Source organism: Rana temporaria, chromosome 6 (genome assembly GCF_905171775.1).
Source record: "Rana temporaria chromosome 6, aRanTem1.1, whole genome shotgun sequence".
NCBI classification, from domain to species: Eukaryota; Metazoa; Chordata; class Amphibia; order Anura; family Ranidae; genus Rana; species Rana temporaria.
The window spans coordinates 91,732,633-91,746,169 of record NC_053494.1 but is presented as its reverse complement, the minus strand read 5'-3'; the positions used below and the strand labels follow the sequence as shown (position 1 = coordinate 91,746,169).

The window sequence follows — 13,537 nt, the reverse complement described above, 5'->3', positions numbered from 1 at the left end:
AATATGCACCTTACCACTGACCACCCTGTCCAGCGAGGCATGGACATTGCCTTCCACATGCTTGTAGAGAGCCAGAATCGCCTTCCGTGAGAAAAAGTGGCGTTTGGGAACATGCCTTTGAGGTACCGCACATTCCACAAACTCACGGAAGGGGGCAGATTCTACCAACTGAAAAGGCAGCAGTTGAAGTGCTAGCAATTTAGCTAAGCTAGCATTCAACCGCTGGGCATGTAGATGGCTGGGAGAGTACTTCTTTCGGGGCTGCAGCAGCTGGGGCAGGGAAATTTGCCTGGTACAATCTGCCATTGGTGTACCGATAGTAGATTGCCCACATGTACTAGGCTGTGACACACCTAATTCTACACCTTCAGTCCTATCAGTGCAGACTTCAGAGAGGACTGAGGGTATAGTGGGGTTGAAGATCCCAGCTGATGAGGGGCAAGGGGAGGTCCGCTTTGTTCTTTGGTGTGGGTCTTTGAGGTACGCTTGCCAATGAACTGCATGGCAGGTCGACATATGTCTGGTCAAGCATGTGGTGCCCAAGCGGGTGAAGTTTTGGCCACATGAGATACGCTTGAAACATATGTTGCAAATAGCAGCGGTGCGATCTGATGCACTCGTCTCAAAAACGGCCCACACCAAAGAACTTTTGGAATAATGCTGAGACACAGCAGCCACATTTTTGAAGAGTTGCACTGAGACAGTGCACCCTATCAAAGGCCTTTTCGGCATCTAGTGTCAGGATCACTGTGGGCATTTTCCTATTTTCCACAATTTTCAAAAGATTAAACAGTTTTTGTGTGCCATCGGGGGCCTGTCTACCTTTAACAAATCCCACATGGTCTGCTTTGACTAAAGGGGTTATTTTTGCCAGTCTATTTGCGAATATCTTAGCATATATTTGTAAGTTTGTATTTAACAGAGATATGGGCCTAAAGTTTTGTGGCCTATCATGCTTCTTTCTTGGTTTTGGCAGTGCTATAATGGTGGCCTGTAACATTTCCTCAGGGAAAGAAGCAGATATGTTTAACATAGCTCTAAGATGTGTAACTAAGATTTGAGAGAATTCTTTGTAATATTCTGATAAAAATCCATCAGTGACAGGTGACTTGTGTGCTGGTAAAGTGCGAATAATATCCATTATTTCTTTGTCTAAGACTGGGGCGTTAAGTGCTGTAAGTGCTTCAGTGTTTATGGAAAGTAGCAAAGGACGGATGGACGGCCGCACACCAAAGAACTCTTGAGTTGTCTTTATTGAAGGAACATGAGCAAACACCGCAAATACACAGCAGAAATCAAAAACATCTGCTCATGTTCCTTCAATAAAGACAACTCAAGAGTTCTTTGGTGTGCGGCCGTCCATCCATCCTTTGCTACTTTCCATTGCCTAGTGCATTGCCAGCACCCACATCCACCTGGACTTATCCACAATTGCACTTGGGATTTCCCTGGAGCGGTGAACCCCACCTGCTTCAGTGTTTATCTTGGGCAATGTCACTGAGTTCAAAAATGTATCAATATTCAAGGAAAATGGCTGGGGTGTGGTTTTATCTGAGTTATATAAGGTTAGATAAATCTTCATAGTAATTCATAAAGGCATTAGCAATCTCAGATGGGTGGTGTTCCATTTTTCCACTATGTGGCTCTCTAATGCAGTTACATTTTGTATATTGTTGTCTTTCTAAGGTAATTCGCCAGTAATTTCCCTGCCTTATTCCTGTGTGCTTAGTTAGTACATTGCTTTAGATCTTTTTAAGTATTTCTGGTGTGCTGTGATAAGGGTTTGGCAGAGTTTGTGTCTTCATTTAAATAAATTGGTTTAAATTCCAATGCTATGGAGCCGAGCAGGGGTCATCTTTCCCTCACTAGGGGAGCGGACGCTATCCTCTTTTATCTTAAAGAGGACCACACGCCGTTCCTGAAAGTACCGGGGTTATGGCAGCAGCTAGCTCCATAACCCCGGTATTTAATGTCAAAATACTGATGTATAGGTATGTAAATTTGAGTGAAATAGTTAAATACCTCAACAAATTTGAAACCATACCCTGTTAGTGACATGATCATCAACACCAATATAATTAAAGAGTGAATCAATTATTTTAGGCCCAGATTCACAGACACTTACGCCAACGTATCTTCTGATACGTCGCGTAAGTGCACGGATGCGCCGTGGTATCTCTGCACCTAATTCTTAATAGAAGATACGCCTGAATTTTGGCCTCATCCAACTGACGCAAGTCTCCTACGCCGTCGTATCTTGGGCGCATATTTACGCTGGCCGTAAGGGGCGCTTCCATTGATTTACGCGTCGAATATACTTATGCCCGTCGCAGTAATCTACGCCGTTTAAGTAAGGCGTACGTCCGGCAAAAAGTTAAACCACCATATAGGAGGCGCATCCCAAGCAAAGGTATGGACGTCGGAACAGCCGTCATATTTTACGTTGTTTACGTAAGTCGTATGTGAATGGGGCTGGGCGTAGGTTACGTTCACGTCGTAGGCATTGAGCCGTTGTATCTTAGGGAGTATATGCGACGTGATTCTGAGCATGCACGCGCATGCGCCGTTCGTTCGGCCCTTCATTTACATGGGGTCACGCTTCATTTTAATACATCACGCCCACTTCCTTGCTACTTTGAATTAGGCGGGCTTACGCCGGCCAATTTACGCTACGCCGCCGCAACTTACGGAGCAAGTGCTTTGTGAATACTGGTCTTGCCTCTCTATGTTACGTCGGCGTAGCGCATATGTGATGCGCTACGCCGGCCAAAAGATGCGCCGCACTACGAGAATCTGGCTAATAGTCTGTCCAACAGTCCCTCACCGGCGCCTGTACCTTCTTCTGAGTGCAGATCTCAGATGTCCCTTATGCAATAAAAGCCTGCCTGCTCACTGTTTCTTACAGGGCGACTTCAGTTTCGCTTTAACACTTTAAAAACAGCTAAAAAGTCAGATAGTACAGTGAGAGAAAAAAGTAAAGAGACAGAATAACAACAATACAATTAAGAAAAATTGATGTACATTGTTGTATACTTGTACAAAAATACTTCAGTGTACTAGTAAATATATTAGAAAGCAGTAGATGTGTTTTGCAATTTTTAATAAAAAAATCACTGAAATATAAAGCAGCAGATGTAGCAGCAATGAACAAAAAATACACCTATAATGATGTTACACCATAGTATAATAAATCAATACAATGCTGCATACTGTAGAAAAAAGACATCAGTATAATCCTGATCATGAAAATGAATCAATACCCCCATCCACACATCCAATGTGGATGGGGGAATCCTTCTTGCTGAGCTATTGTATTCTGACCACAGGGAGACTTCCCTGCCATCAGAATATACTCATCAGCACTCCGAATATAGCCAGCGGCAATAATTGAGTAAACACATTTCCAAAAGGTTGGTAGTACAGAAGTCGGTCGAGAGATCATCTTCTTTACAACTAGTCTGCCCATTGATGGATCAAAATTAGGCTAGTCCCTGCTGAACCAGACAAAATGTGATCCATCTATGGGTGGCTTAAGTATGATGTATAAAACACCAACCATTAGAGTGATCTGGTCCAGCAATAGAGCAATCATACATGCACATCACCATTGTTAACTCCAGTGGCATAGCGACTGAACAAACCAGAAGTGAATTCATAGCAATACAGGAAGAGGAATTCTCAAATCTCACCACCCACAATACTTAAAAAAAAATACTGCTGTCATAGTAACCAAATGCACAACATAAGTAAAATATGGTGTGCAATCCCAGTACAACAGTTGCCAAGAAACAACAAAGCACTGTTACAGCACAAAAAAAAAATAATAAAAAAGATACTGGATTATATGTTTAGTATATTATAATAAAGAAATGCATACATATAAAACACCTTTAATTTAATAATGCTTCCAACACTGTGGCAAAAGAGGTCTCAAGTAAGGATCAAACATCACTACCCACATACAAATGTAGGAAAATGTAATATTAGAAATACATTCGAATCTGAAAAAGGCAAAAACAAATTAAAAAAGTATAATTAAAGTAATAGTAGTGTTATAAAAAGAACCACTATGATTTAGCGCATACAAATATAATCAGAAATGCAGACAGATTTAAAGCGATAGTAAACCCCGTTCTTGTTTTTTTTTTTTTAAACCTACCTGAAAGGCAATAGCCCTAATGAGCTAGTATGCCGGCAAGGTGCGGCGGCTGCCGGGCCTTTAGCCAAGGATCCCCGATGCGCATTCGCGCCGCTGCAGCGGCGCATTGCGAGGGGAATATCTCCTTAACCATTCAGGTTTAGAAGATATTGTTTATACCTACTGGTAAGCCTTATTATAGGCTTACCTGTAGATAAAATTGGTAGTACAGAGTATACTACCACTTTAAAGGAAGCATGACCAGTTGTGTAGGTCATTTAATATTTTTAGTGCCATAGTTTGGAGCTCAAAAATCTATTTGCATTCATATTACAGAAGCAGCTTATGGTGAATACCACGCCTTGATAATGTTGCAACATAGTTTATAGGCATTCATCTAAGTGTAGTTAGGGGGTGAAAACAGTGTAAAAAGTGTTTGGCGATAGGTTTATTGGATGAGGCATTTTGATAGTCTTGTCCGATTACAGATTGGTAGTTTGCAAGGCATTCTCTAAGGCCCCATTCACACCTGAGCATTTCGTTTTCAGGCAGAAAGTCGTGCAATTTTACCGTGATTTTGTTGCGATTTTTGCTGCTTTTTTACTGCGTTTTTGCCGTGATTTTGTACAGGTCAAAAGGTCACCAATATAAAAAGCAGAAAAACGCCCGAATCTGCCTAAAAAGAAGTCCCAGAACTTGTCTGAGCTTCAGGCGTTTTGGAGCTTCTGGCTTCAGGCGTTTTGGAGCTTCTGGCTTCAGGCGTTTTGAAGTGGAGATGTAAATCATCTCCATAGAAAATAATAGATTTTTTCCCCTCCAGCATTTTGTAGCTTCAGGCTTCAAGCTACAAAATGCTCAGGTGTGAATGGGGTCTAAATGTCATAGTTGTTATGCTCTGATTTAACATCACTGTATGTGTTATTTTCTTCATTGGTGCGTCAGATTGCTATATTAATTGGTGTTTCATACATGTTTAGCTTTAAAACCCTTTCATGCCTATGCCTATGTATGACATTTGGTGTTTACAAGTTAAAATCCATATTTTTGGCTAGAAAATTACTTAGAACCCCCAAACATTATATATATATTTTTAGCAGAGAATCTAGAGAATAAAATGGCGATTGTTGCAATATTTTATATCATACGGTATTTGTGCGGCGGTGTTTTAAACACAACTTTTTGGGAAAAATTTACTTTCATGAATTTTAAAAAAATGAAAAAGTAAAATTAGCCCAATTTTTTTGCATAATGTGAAAGATGATGTTATGCCGAGTAAATAGATACCAAGCATGACACGCTTTATAATTGCACGCACTCGTGGAATGGCGACAAACTACGGTAACTAAAAATCTCCATAGGGGACGCTTTAAACTTTTTTTACGGTTACCAGGTTAGAGTTACAGAGCAGGCCTAGTGCTATAATTATTGCTCTCGCTCTTACGATCGCGGCGATACCTCACATGTGTTATTTGAACACCGTTTTCATATGCGGGCGCGACTTCCGTATGCGCTTTCTTTGCTGCGCAAGCTCGCAAGGAGGGGGGCGCTTTAAAAAATGTTTTGTTTGTTTTCTTATTTATTTATTTATTTTTTCTAATATTACATTTTTTTTTTTTTTTTTTTACACTTTGATCACTTTTATTGCTGTCACAAGGAATGTAAACATCCCTTGTGACAGCAATAGGTCGTGACAGGTACTCTTTATGGAGGGATCGGGGGTCTAAAAGACCCCCGAGCCCTCCTTTGCACTTCAAAGTATTCAGATCGCCGAAAACGGCGATTCTGAATACTGTGTACTTTTTTAAATCCGGCGCCATTGGCATCTGAGAAACCCGGAAGTGACGTCATGACGCCGCTTCCGTGGTTTCAATGCGGACACTGAATCAAAGCCGTTTACGGCTTTGTTTCAGAGCGCGCCGAGACGCTGGAGGCGCCGGATCGTGGATCGGGTCTCCCGGTGGGACGGGAGGCCCGGTCAGAGCGGCGAGAGGCGGCGGGAGGGGGGGATGTCCCCTCCCGCTCCTCCGGCATAACAACCGAGCGGCTTTTAGCCGCATCGGTTGTTATGTTTGGAAAGCCGATCGCCCGCTCTAAACAACGGTACCGGGATGATGCCTGCGGCTGCAGGCATCATCCCGGTATAACCCCTGAAAGCCGAGGACGCATATATGCGTTCCGTCGGCGTGAAAGGGTTAAAATATTACTGCTAGTACACTGTATTTTTGTACAAGTATTCAACAATGTTTTGATTTTTTTATGCTCCTGTGTAAAATCACTATTTGTGACTGACTGATTTCTAACTTTTTAACTGTTTTTAATGTGATGTTACCAATTTGGGAGTATTTTTTGCGAAGTATTTAAAGTTGTTTTTGTGCTTATACTTTTTTCCTTAATAAAGCTGGCTATGATCCACTGAAACACTAGGGAATAAAGCTTGGATTATTTATGCTCTTTCATACACCTGTGAGTGCCACGGCCTTCATGCTTACTAGTTGGATATTTCATTATTAAACTAGCATGTGCAGAAATAATAGTACAAGAAGAACTGAGACATGCAAAAGTAAATGGAAAATACCCAAACTCCTTGTCAGTCATGTCAATCTCAATATGGCTAGGAAAGATAATGTTCACCTCCCTGCAGAGCTATGATGGTTATTGAAGGTGGCATTACTGTAGTGAGGTAAGGTAATATCATCCTATTGTGCTTTCAATATTCAGCAATTGCAGGCCTGTGACCCCCAGAGAAGACCCAGTTGTCCAAATCTAGGCATACAACTGAAATAGAGAGCTTTAATAATTATTTTGTGAGTATTTGCCAATTATTTATGTGCTATTTTCATGTATTTGGATAACTATTACAAAATATAAATATTTGCATTGGAAATTCCCCAAAAAAAAGACCCACACCAAAACTGGAAAATATTTGTTCTATTTGTTAGCACAATAGGCATTTTCTTCCCAGGGTTAATAAATACTATACACCCATGTAACGAGAGGCTGAGCCTTCACTAGATTGGGAGAATGAATGCTTTCTGTACAACCCTTTAGTGCCTCCACTCAGTTGGGCTTTGTAGTAGCAAGTGGGGCATCCAGTTAAGATCGCCTGTCCCCAAACAATTTAACTTATTCAGATTTTGAATAAAAGACAATTTAGTCTTCAAATGTCTATTTTGTATCTTCATTAGAGAACCAGGGGAGTGGGAGGAATACTCAATGCAGAGTGGAAGTTATTGTTCTACTAATGTCTCAGTTCTCTTATTACTCAGCAGGAACATATTGGGTAAGGCCTCCAATTTTTTAGCAACTTTCTCTCTTTTCCCCAGAGAACTTAGCCCTCAGGAGTTGGGCCACTCAGATTCAGACCATAGCCCATATACTCTTCCAGAAGGTATCACATCTATCAGTTTCTGATTCAACCCATCAAGGACTAACAATCTAAAAAAGACTTTGTAAAAACAGAAAAAAAGTACAGTTTAAAGCAATCTTCTAGGCAACACAACCCTACCACTTATATGTAATTTTATGTAAATAATAAACATGTTATATTTACCTGCTCTATGCAATGATTTTGCACAGATCAACTTCCTCTTCTCATTGTCTAACCATAGGAAGCTGTTTCCTATGGTGGCACACCTGAAAGGCTGGGTTCTAAGCCCCACTGCCTGTGTTCATAGACACAGACAGCACAGCTCAGCTCTTCCCCTATTCCCTTATCACAGCTTTTGATTGACAGCAGCAGGAGCCTGTGGATCCAGCTGCTATCAGTCTTCCTTGTGAGGAGGGGGAGAGTGAAGAGAGCCACTGCTCTCAGGCACAGAGCTGGATCAAGATCAAACATTTTTCTTTTTTACCTTAACCACTTACGGACTGCCCACCGCAGGAAAAAGTCGGCTGTTTGAGGAGGAGTACCATTGTTATGGTAGCAGCTAGCTACCATAACCCCGGTATCCTCTTCTTTAGCGGGCGTTCCACTACAAGATAAAAGTGTTTTCTGCGGCATATACGCTCCCTCCCGCCTCTCTCCTGGTGCCCTCCGCTGCTTACCGGGGCAGCAGCGGAGGCAATTCGGTCCTTTCCCTTGCTGGGTATGGAGAGATGGCCCCCACCCATCTCCATATCACTGAAGGGCGGAAGCAACATCAAAATGTCACTTCTGCCCAATGCCCTTAAAAGGACATTTATAAAATAAATAAATGTAGGAGACAAATATCAGAATTGGCCTGGGTGGCAAATGGTTAAAGTGGAATTCCAGGCTCTAACTAACTAAGCCCAAAACTGCTGCCACTCCGCTTCTAACACCTATACTAACTACCCTGTAGAAGAAAGATGCTTTTCTCAGGGGTCTCGGGTCCAGTCACATGATCAGCTCCCAGAGGCAGCTTCAGGGGAGAGCTGACAATGGATATCCCATAGTACGCCTATGAATGACTTCACCGCCCAGGGATTACATCCGTTGTTGGCATTGCTGGGGAGATTACAGTAATTGTAAGCATCTTTCTTCTACAGGGTAATTAGTATAGAAGTTAGAAGTGGGTTGGAAGCAGTTTTAGGCTTAGTTAGTTAGAACCTAGAAATGTAATTTAACAAAAGTTTCTCAGCACATGACCTTAATTTCCCTGCAACCAGGACTCAGGATGTGTGGCAGAAGTGTTGGTATTCTTTGCGTCAAAATGCCTTTGTCAGTGGTCTAAAGTTATGTATTTGAATGACACAGTGCTTGCATTAGTTTAAGCACAAATTCATCCATCATGTTTCAATGTACTTCTTACAGTTGTCAAAATAGAGTAGTGTGTTTTTAATGTTTTAATATGATATTTTGTCATGACGTTTTTTTTTTTTTTCTTCCACAGCAATTTGGTAAAATCTTAGATGTTGAAATAATTTTTAACGAGCGGGGGTCAAAGGTAAGTTATAATTTATGTTTGGTAATTTTTGTCTACAAAGTTGTTTTCATTATTGGTAGTTGGGCATACACAGTTACACAGTTAAAAAAACTGAGAAAAACAGATTCCCTCATCCATGCTATACAGCAAGGCTGTAAGATTATCTTGCCTTTGGCTATTGTATTCTGACAGTCAGCACCAGCAGCTATTAGTATAGCTGAAAAATGGCTGCATCTTATTGGAGTCATCAGCTGTTCAGCTGACTACTGTCCATTTTTTATTACATATTGAAATTATGAGTGGTCTTTTTTCCTGCAGGAATTTTTTTCCCAAGGTTGCCTGTTGTAAGGCTCTCTATTTCCTTGCTTACTTGCTAAGTCTTCTTTTTGTTTTCTGCAAGTGTGTGAATAACAGCAATATCTGAACCCTCAGAGCATCCTGACAGGTTCTATAATCTCCCAGGAGACTGGTTTAGAGTGTATGTGCAGGGTCGGCGCCAACATAAGGCAGCTAAGGTGGTCGCCTGGGGGCACCAGGAGAGGGGAGGGCACTAAAGCCAAAGGTTCCTCAAGTGTTTATGCTGGAGCTGCCTTGCTCACATCTGTTCAGCACAGCAGATCTGTGACAAGTAGCACAGCACCAGGTGGAGTGAAATTCAGCTTCCTCCACACTAACTTTCACCTTCTCCTTCTCTCTCCCTGATGAAAGGTCGACGATGGCCTTTCATTTCTTAGGATTGGCCCCTCACTGTTTCTCTCCAAAAGAACGCCCTACCATGTGGGATGCAGCAGAACTGCCTCCAGTTCAGCGCACTGGTTGGTGAACTGGAGGTGAGTGAGAGGAGGGTGAGGGGCCAAGTGATACCAGGGGGAGGAGCTGGCAGGCACAGTAGCAGGAATGGTACAGATCCTCAGTGAAAGGTATGCACAAGGTACTTTATCATGTCTTACTGTCTGTCAGGCTGTACACAGCCCACTGCATGTATAGGTACATCATATGAACCATATAGAAATAGAGGAGGAATAGATGGGGACAGAGAAGGGGTAATAAGAACAGAGCAAAGGAAAAAATATATATATAGGAATGTGGTGGCAGTTATAGAGTACATGGGGACAGACAGAGCAAGGGAGATGGGGACAAAACAAGACATCTACAATAAGGCCCTTTCACATGGGACAGACTCTGCTTTGCTCAGCAAGAGATCTGTCTGCTGATCCCTGCTGAGCGGTGTATGACAGGTCCGCATCTGCTCCGCTTAAGTAGGGTGGACACGGACACAGCCCACTCTAAGCTATGGGCAGTTAGATGTAAATGGACCTTTTGTCCGTTTACACCAGACTGGCATCCATTCTGATCCACCCAGACATAGGGCAATGGATCCCCCTTCAGTTTGTTTTTGGCGGATTAGATTGGAGGAAGGCAGATGTAAAATGACAAAAGTCCATTGGATTTACACCACTGCATAGAGGAAAATGGATGGTCCGATCAGATCTGCCTGAAAAACTAGCAAGTGGACCCGATGTATATGAAAGTGCCTAAAGTGCAATGTGATATATTTTAGAATAATTTATATACAGTATAGTATAGTATATTGTGATAAACTTGTGCAGATCCACTGCAAGCTGTTTGCATCTACTTCAGTGTGCCATCACCAAGACTGAGCACATACCATCTGCTTAGTTGGGATGAGACAGATGTTCGAGTCAATCGTAAGTTTGACTCAAACATCGGCTGTACGCCGTTTGTAAAAATTGCAAACATTATGGGGTGTTTGCGGGAAATTGCGAGAGTGCATTGATGTCTGATGATTGACCAAAGCATGACCTACATGCTTTGGCCAATCACAGCATGCTCTGCTGCTTTGGCCAATCATGACTCAGTCCACACCCCACAGTTTATAAAGCTGCTTTGAACGGTGGTCATGTGGAGTGTTTTTGGCGTTTGACGGAGAGAGAGACAGAGATTGAGCTAAATTTGGCAGGCAGGTTACTTAGTGCAGGCAGTTTATTTCATGTATATATACAGTCTAGTATATGTGTGTGTGTATATATATATATATATATATATATATATATATATATATATATATATATATATATATTCAGTGTAGACTATATATACAGCTAATTTGGCAGTGTACAGTATATAATACACTGCAGGCGGTGTACACAGTATATAATACAGTGCAGCCAGTGTACAGTTTCTAATTCAGTGCAGGTGGTGTATGCAGTATATAATACAGTATGTACAGTTTCTAATACACTTCAGGCGGTGTGTGTGTGTGTGTGTGTGCACAGTATATAATACAGTGCAGCCTATGTACAGTTTCTAATACAGTGTAGGCAGTGTACACAGTATATAATACAGTCTGTACAGATTCTAATACACTTTAGGTGGTGTACACAGTATATAATACAGTGCAGGCAGTGTACACAGTATATAATACAGTGAAGCCAGTGTACAGTTTCTAATACAGTGCAGGCAGTGTACACAGTATATAATACAGTGTGTACAGTTTCTAATACACTTCGGGTGATGTACACAGTATATAATACAGTGCAGCCAATGTACAGTTTCTAATACAGTGCAAGCAGTGTACATAGTATATAATATAGTGTGTGCAGTTTCTAATACACTTCAGGTGGCATACACAGTATATAAAACAGTGCAGCTGGTGTACACTTTCTTTATACATTGCAGTCGGTGTACAGTATATAATACAGTGTAGTGCGGTGTTAAAGAAATTCCCATCATGCCCAGTAGACCACCAGGACAGAAGACCACGTTGGAGTGGGGGGCCGGGCCGAGAGTGGATTCACATCGCTGGATTCTTTTGGGGGGAACCCCACATAATTTTTTTTAAATTGACGGCGGGGTTCCCCTTAATATCCATATCAGACCTGAAGGGCCTGTTAATGGAATTTGGGGGGACCCCCAGCTTTTTTATTTTTATTTTTTATGAATGAATCATCTCTGAATTTCCAGAGCCGACAATTCATTAGAGCCGCAAAGCCGGTTTTAAATGCCTTTTTTTCTTTCAGAAATGACACTTTGTGCAGGGACAGTTCTATGTACGGGAAACATGCGCTTTTTCCCATGCTGACTTTACACCCCCCCTAGGTACGAAATTTAAAGTAATATTACACTTTTATTGTTTCACTTTTAGCATTATTAAATTCACTGCTCCTGAAAAAACTGCAGTTTTTAAAACTTTTTTTGCATTGATACATGTTTCCTGGGACAGGACCCAGGTCCCCAAACACTTTTTAGGACAATAACATGCATATTAGCCTTTAAAATTAACACTTTAGATTTCAAATGTTCGAGTCCCATAGACTTTAACAGGGTTCTAAAGTTTACACGAACATTTGGTGTGTTCGCAAGTTCTGATGCGAACCGAACAGGGGGGTGTTCGGCTCATCCTTAGTCTACAGTCAACAGTGGTTGTCATGGACATGGTGCATCCTCTACGGGTAGGTCATGCTTGTCCTTTTTTTATGCTGCTGGTCGTGTTATTGAGCCACAACATGCAGAAGAGTTTTTGGAGTGGTTAAAGAAGCCGTCCTCGCCCTCCTCATCCTCTGTCACCAAGGGTACATAGTAGTTTGCCCTCCAGAGCAGCTGCTAAAGTGGCCTATTCCACCTTTTCCTTATCCACAGTTACTTCTTCCGTAACCCCACCCTCATGCAAGGAGGATGTGCAGCAATTTGAAGGCTCCAATGTCAGTTCCCAAGTTGTACACCCTGACAGACAAGTTCTTTCTTAAAAAAAAGTCCCAAGATTTAAAATCAATCACATCATCCAGCAATCCACTTTAATGCATCAATGAATGTTGCAAGATGCCAGCCAAAAGAAAAAGATCCCACTGATCACTGACACTGTATGACCCAATCACTTACATGTGCTGAATTATGTCTCTCAGGGCTCCAACAATACAATTATGCAAAGGGTAGGGGCCTCACGGGTGATTAAATTGACCAAATATGAATATGACCTTATTTGGTCAGTGATGTAACCTGGGAGAAACGGCCTCTTTGTTCAGTTTTAGCAGCAGGGCCCCAGGAGATGTAATTTGACACAAATAACTGACAAGAGTGAATCGCAATGGAGAGATTTTTTTTTCTTTTGGTGGGTATCATTCATCCTGATTGACATGGATCTGCATCAATAGATGTGATTGATGATAGATTTACATAGTTGGACTTTTTAGAAATTAAAGGACTTTTCAAAAAGTGTAAGTGTGTTTTTTTTACAATTTACTTTCTTGTGAATGAGCAAGTGTACTATTTACCCTTGCTCCTCCACATGGGGTGGTATCTGGGGTGACCTTATTGTTAAAGAGGCTCCTAGATTGTAATAAGCCCCCTTCTCAGACCACCACAATGCCTGGGCCAGGGTTGTGGGGAAGGGGACCTTGTCCTAATCGACAGGAGGTAAAATATTCTTTGCCAGGAGGGTTCTCCCCTTATGTTGAGGGTATGGGGCCGGATGTGGTTCACTTTCTGGCCCCCCTTT

General features: G+C 41.8%; 1 protein-coding gene across 5 annotated transcripts in view; it reads left to right on the top strand.

Moving 5' to 3' along the window:
• The window catches only part of RBFOX1 (RNA binding fox-1 homolog 1), a 1,331,074-nt gene that overhangs the window by 778,536 nt on the left and 539,001 nt on the right, over positions 1–13,537 (top strand). For all 5 annotated transcript variants that reach the window (XM_040356987.1, XM_040356988.1, XM_040356986.1 and 2 more), the window contains exon 4: positions 8,989–9,042. In XM_040356987.1, coding sequence (XP_040212921.1) covers positions 8,989–9,042 — 54 coding nt within the window. The remainder of the gene's footprint in view (positions 1–8,988; positions 9,043–13,537) is intronic.